At 49.6% G+C, this 6,686-nt stretch overlaps 1 protein-coding gene across 1 annotated transcript; it reads right to left on the bottom strand.

Moving 5' to 3' along the window:
- Window positions 1-213: 213 nt before the first annotated feature.
- Window positions 214-1,985, bottom strand: LOC123169788 (L-gulonolactone oxidase 2-like). Its single transcript, XM_044587664.1, has one exon. The coding sequence runs from the start codon at window positions 1,972-1,974 to the stop codon at window positions 214-216; it is 1,761 nt and encodes a 586-aa protein (XP_044443599.1). The 5' UTR covers window positions 1,975-1,985.
- Window positions 1,986-6,686: the final 4,701 nt, after the last annotated feature.

Here is a 6,686-nt window from a genome sequence, read left to right as displayed (position 1 = left end):
TTCACACTATTTTAGCCAAAAATTTGTCTTTTTTAAAAAGAAGTCAAAAGGATATTTTTTTTTGGATTTTATTTCTCACGAGTACAATAGAAGGTCAAGTTTATTTCAAAAATATTTTCAGGAATTTTTGACTTTTTGTTGAATTATTAAATTTTTTTCCCATATAGGGTGCATATGTCCCATAGACCAAAAGTTTCCCTCCTGCCGTCATCCCTAATAATCCTCGGTGGAGGAGCAAACTCTTGCCTTCGTGTAAACCTTCCCTGGCCGACAGAAGTACCCCTGCTCTGGCGCACAGTGCAAGTCGTCAGAGCAGACACATAGTCCTTCAATGGCGCAACGCTTCTTAATGATGTTGGGTGTCCCGTTGACGCCGAGCACTTGGTCGGTCCACTCGCTGGAGAAGAGCCCGTCGGGGTCGTACATATTCTTTACCTTAAGGAACTTATGAGCTTTCGGGTACCTTGTGATGACACCGTCGAAGGCGAAGCTGCGGTTTTTACCCCAGTGCGGCAGGCCGCCGTACTTACCCAACGCCATCTGCTCAATCTCGTCCACCACGTCGGCATGGGCGCGCGGCATGCCCTCGTTGTGGCTGCGGTAGAAGATGATGTCAACGTCAACAGAGTCCTCGGGTTTGCCGAGGTACGCGGAGGACGCCTTGACGTAGCGGAGGACAACACCCGCACGAAGGAGGGCACAAAACGCGGCTGGTTTGAGGTCCCGGAGCCGTTGCATGTCGGCGACGAACGCCGACACCTTAGAGAGTGGGACGCTGAAGCCGGAGTTGTACAGGAAGGTGCCTCGGATGCGCGGGTCCCAGGCGCAGGAGGAGAGGAGGTCATCCTCTGGGCCATCGATGCATGAGCCGGACGCCTGCATGCGATGCTGGTACCCCACAATCGGGTACCCCGTGAAGGAGACGCCGTCGTTCGTGAAGCCCAAGGCCGGCAGCTGTCTCGTGGCCCCCTCCTGCTCCGCCGCGCACCGGGCGATGTCAGTGCCGTTCTCCTGCAGCCGCTCCTCTGCGGCTCTTGCGCGGACAAGCAGGGCTGTGGGGTTGGAACGAAAAAGGGCCAGATCGCTGAGCCCATTCCCGGGTGTCGCGACGTCGACGCGGTCGTCCTGGCGGTAGATGACGCTGCCGTGCTGCGGCAGCCATATCATGTCGGCGAACTCGTGAAGACGGCCCCACTCGGCCACCCGTGCCGTGAAGTCCGAGTCGTTGCGCCTCACGAACGTCACTGACCGCTTGAACAGCGGCTGCAGGGCCAGAGTCACCTGGGAGACAACGCCGAGGACCCCAAGGGAGACCTTGGCGGCGTCCAGGTCCGGGTGATCGGCGCCGAGCTCCCTCACCATGGCGAACCCGTGACACGCCGGCGCCGGCGTCACGATCCTCAGACCGACCACGTACTCGTGCACGGCGCCTCCCTTGCCCCACAGCCCGCTCCCATGCGCGCCCGTCGCGAGGAGCCCGCCGATGGTTAGGCCGTACCAGTACGGCGAGTGCGGCAGTGACAGCCCCGCTGCGGCAGCGGCCTGGATCAGGTCCCGGAGTACCATGCCGCTCTCCACCGTGATGAGCTGCCTCTCGGCGTCGATGCGAACCGTCCGGTTCAGCCGCGCGGTGCTTATGATGGTGCCCTGGCTGCCGCCGGGGCACGCCAGCTTGGGGCCGCTGTGTGAGTGCTTGGTGGCCACCTTCATCTTGCGTTTGGCCGACGCCGCGGCCGCTACGGCCGCGACCAGCTCCTGCTCGGTGCTCGGGTAGACGACGTTGGCCGCGTGGCAGATGGTGCGGTCCGTGAAGGAGCCGTACGTGTTGGTGACCGTGCAGTTGGACGTGCCATCCGTGCAGGTCACCGGGTCCGGTGGAGGGCTGCAGCCGGCGAACTGGAGCAGGATCCCTACGAGGAGAACAGCAGCCAAGCTCCCCGTTGCTCGTGATTGTGCTTGCTCTCCTTGGGACATCGCTGACTTCTCGAATGAATGAATGAAGGCCTGTACTACAGCTTGCTTGTATCCACTACAGATATATACAGGTATATATACAGGATCCCTACAGATATATACAGGTATATATAAGGTTAGACACATCGGGGTGCGCAAAAATAAAAAATTACAACCAGTTGCACACAAAACAAACTTAAATCCTGCATCGCACCAGACATAGATATCCGTGCTCCTCATGTGCAACTTCCTTGATCGAGGATAGCATCTTTTTGTGTGTATGGGTATTTATTGTTATACGCAGCTGCATGTGGTTTCCCAATCACGCATTTTATGATGAAATTGGATGAACTGTGTAAACGCCGCTCCTTCTTCATGCTCAGGCATAACATTCTCATCCTGAAACTGAAACCCTTGATAATATATACGTTCCGGGCGCTCATCCTCTACGATCATATTGTGCATGATCACACAAGCAGTCATCATCTCCCATAACTTCTTGATGCTCCAAATTCTAGCAAGATACCGAACGATACCCCATCGAGATTGCAGAACACCAAAGGCACGCTCGACATCCTTCCTAGCACCCTCTTGTTCTTGGGCAAATCTTTTCCTCTCTTCTCCGACAAGGTTGGGAATTGTCTTCACAATAGTAGTCCACTGAGAATAGATACGGTCGCCTAGGTAGTATCCTTTGCCGTAGTTGTGGCCGTTGATGGTAACATTCACCGGCGGGTTGTTGCCTTCGGCAAGCCTTGCAAACACCGGCGAGCCTTGAAGCACGTTGATATCATTGTGCGATCCGGCCATGCCGAAGAAAGGGTGCCAGATCCAGAGATCCTGTGAGGCCACGGCCTCAAGTATGACAGTGCAAGCCCTGGCATGACCCTTATACTGCCCTTGCCAAGTAGAAGGGTAGTTCTTCCACTCCCAGTCTATATTGTCAAGCATCTATGGGAAGCCTCTGTTGGAATTCATCGCCAACAAGCGGGCTATATCTTGACCAGTCGGCTCTCTCAAGTACTCGGGGCCAAACATAGCAATCACAGCCTTGCAGAACCTGTACATAGACTCTAGGCATGTAGATTCACTCATACGGACGTACTCATCAATGAGATCACCGGGCACTCCGCATGCAAGCATCCGGATGGCTGCAATGCATTTCTGATAAGATGATAAGCCAATCTTTCCAAGGGCATCCTCTTTACACTCAAAATAGTTATCGTATCCGACCACCCCCTCTCTATGATGGTTGAAAAGATGCCTAGCTATACAAAAACGCAGCTGAAATTTCTGATGTTTGAACAGCGGGTTGATTGTGTCAAAGTAGTAATTCCAAAGAAGGAAATGGCCGCTCTCTCGTTTGCGATTCAACACCGGAATGTGCCCCGGGATCGAGCCCCGAAAAACAGCCGCTGCCTATTAAGGTGGTCATGGACCAAGACGAAAGCCAACATCTCCTCATCATCGGACGAGGAATCATCGGAGTCGCATAGAAAATTGAGGAAAAAGAACTCGTGGCGGAGTCCATTTTGTACGTTGGCAAACTATCGAACAGCTTGTGGGCGTCGACCAAGAAGCTGGCTGACGAAGAGATGCGCCCCTCCCTTGGACCAGGTGGCTGGCCTAGCGGTGTCCGACAAGCGTGCCGGTGATACGTCTCCAACGTATCTATAATTTTTTATTGTTCCATGCTATTATATTATCTGTTTTGGATGTTTTATATGCATTAATATGCTATTTTATATGATTTTTGGGACTAACCTATTAACCTAGATCCCAGTGCCAGTTTCTGTTTTTTTCCTTGTTTTAGAGTTTCACAGAAAAGGAATACCAAACGGAGTCCAAACGAAATGAAACTTTCGCGATGATTTTTCTTGGACCAGAAGACATCCAGAGGACTTGGAGTGCACGTCAGGGAAGCCACGAGGCTTCTACAAGAACGGAGGGCGTGCCCAGGGGGTAGGGCGCGCCCCCACCCTTGTGGGCCCCTCGTGACTCCACCGACCTATTTCTTCCGCTTATATATTCTCAAATATTCCAAAACAAATGAGGAGATCCACAAAAACACTTTTCCAACGGCGCAACCTCCTATACCCGCGACATCCCATCTAGGGGCCTTTTTCGGCATCCTGCCGGAGGGGGATTCGATCACGGAGGGCTTCTACATCAACACCATTGCCTCTCCGATGAAGCGTGAGTAGTTTACCTCGGACCTATGGGTCCATAGCTAGTAGCTAGATGGCTTCTTCTCTCTATTTGATTCTCAATACCATGTTATCCTCGATGTTCTTGGAGATCTATTCGATGCAATACTCTTTTGCAGTGTGTTTGCCGAGATCCGATGAATTGTGGATTTATGATTAGCTTATCTATGAATATTATTTGGATCTTCTCTGAATTCTTATATGCATGATTTTATATCTTTGCAAGTCTCTTCAAACTGTCGATTTGGTTTGCCCAACTAGATTGGTTTTTCTTGCAATGGGAGAAGTGCTTAGCTTTGGGTTCAATCTTGCGGTGCTCGATCCTAGTGACAGAAGGGGAACCAACACGTATTGTATTGTTGCCATCGAGGATAACAAGATGGGGTTTTCATCATATAGCTTGAGTTTATCCCACTACATCAGGTCATCTTACTTAAAGCGTTACTCTGCTCTTATGAACTTAATACTCTAGATGCAGGCAGGAGGTGGTCGATGTGTGGAGTAATAGTAGTAGATGCAGGCAGGAGTCGGTCTACTTGATACAGACGTGATGCCTATATTCATGATCATTGCATTAGATATCGTCATAACTTTGCGCTTTTCTATCAATTACTCGGCAGTAATTTTTTCACCCACCGTAATATTTTCTATCTTAAGAGAAGCCTCTAGTGAAACCTATGGCCCCCGGGTCTATTTTCCATCATATAAATTTCCAATCTACAATCTTAGTTTCCTCTTTACTTCCTTTGCAATCTTTTACTTTCCGTTCCATAAACCAAAAATACCAAAAATATTACTTTGTCGTTTATCCATCTCTATCATATCTCACTTTGCAAATAACCGTGAAGGGATTGACAACCCCTTATCGCGTTAGGTGCAAGTTGGTGTTTGTTTGTGCAGGTATTCGGTGACTTGTGCGTTGTCCCCTACTGGATTGATACATTGGTTCTCAAAACTGAGGGAAATACTTACTCTACTTTGCTGCATCACCCTTTCCTCTTCAAGGGAAAAACCAACGCAAGCTCAGGAGGTAGCAGGAAGAATTTCTGGCGCTGTTGCTGTGGAGATTTACGCCAAGTCAAGTCAAGATTTGATCTCCCGTCAATTTGCCAATTTCTGGCGCCGTTGCCAGGGAGATCTATGCCAAGCCAAAACATACCAAGTACCCATCATAAACTCTCATCTCTCGCATTATATTATTTGCCATTCGCCTCTCGTTTTCCTCTCCCCCACTTCTAAAACGATTTTTGAAAAGATTCGCCTTTTCTTCGCCCCTCTTCCGTTCATCTTCTTCACCTGCTTTTTGTTTGCTCGTGTGTTTAAACGCCCTATTAGCTCTCATGGCTTGTCCTCCCATTATGGTGGGCACTCCTGATAAGGAAGTCCTCAATTTCAAACAAAGGGAAGGAGAAAATTTGAAAGATGCTTGGTATAGGCTTTGCAATGCTCAAAATAGATCTACTCGAAAGCAATCTACTATTGTTCTTCTTCGCAATTTTTATGTAGGCGTTACTCCTTGGAATAGATATGTTATAGATATCATTACCGGAGGAAATTTCTTGGGGAGCCATACTTTTGATTCTTATAATGCTATGATAGATTTGCTAGGTCCCCCACCTCTTTTGGTTAACGGTACTGTTTTAACTTTGGAGCATGTAATGCAAAGACTTGATATTATTGGGAATAAATTTGCTACTGTTGAGTTGATTGAAAATTTGGATAAAAAGATTCATAATCAGATTACGCAATATGGATCTAAAGTAGGAGTTACCTTAAAGAATCTTAGGGAAAAGGAACCAATAGTTAATGAAATAATAGATCAAGGTTCTACTAGAATTGGCAAACTAGAAGATATTATTACCAACTTGGGTTCCGCTTTTCCTTCCGTTAAAACTATTCAAAATCTTCCTCCTACTAAGATTGCCAAGTTTACTTATGTTCCTAAGAATAAGGGTGAATCTTCTAGTAGACAATGAAGATCTCAAAGCGATAAGTATTCACCCCAATTTTCTCGATATTATTAAGGAACCAATTGTCACAAAGGAATTTCTTGATTTCTTGCCTAGGAATTTGATCTTTGTCGGAGTTATTGGCCATGGGTAGCCTCATCTACCCCCCATGGCATTTCAAGACATCGGGGCCGACTGCGCCCCTCAGAGTCCCAAAGCTTGGTTGCCGCCTTCCCATGGCCGGCTGGTCCAAACGGCCGGCTGCCAGAAGGCTGAGGACCCCAGAAGACGGCCACGAAGCGGGCCGCCTTCTAGCAGGCGGCCTCCAGAGAGGCCGGCTCCTAGCAGACGGCCCCAAGCGCCCTCAAAGTATGCACCCCCATAAAGACGACGAGACGGGGCGTGGCTACAGTGAAGCCTGCCACCCCCATATCCAGGGTGAGTTGTGGTTACAATGCACCGTACGAGCCGGAGATCTCCTGCACGGCGCGGCACTGTAGCCCCTCCGCCCGTGACATCACCCAAGTCAGAAGGGCCATGCCCCCACGATGGGCTGTCGGTACGGCCCGCAGGCGGC

This window comes from Triticum aestivum, chromosome 1D (assembly GCF_018294505.1).
Source record: "Triticum aestivum cultivar Chinese Spring chromosome 1D, IWGSC CS RefSeq v2.1, whole genome shotgun sequence".
NCBI lineage: Eukaryota > Viridiplantae > Streptophyta > Magnoliopsida > Poales > Poaceae > Triticum > Triticum aestivum.
This window is presented reverse-complemented; position numbering and strand designations above follow the sequence as displayed.

Bases quoted from the DNA above. Each gene is read 5' to 3' on its own strand.
- LOC123169788 (XM_044587664.1), bottom strand. From the start codon at position 1,974: ATGTCCCAAGGAGAGCAAGCACAATCACGAGCAACGGGGAGCTTGGCT.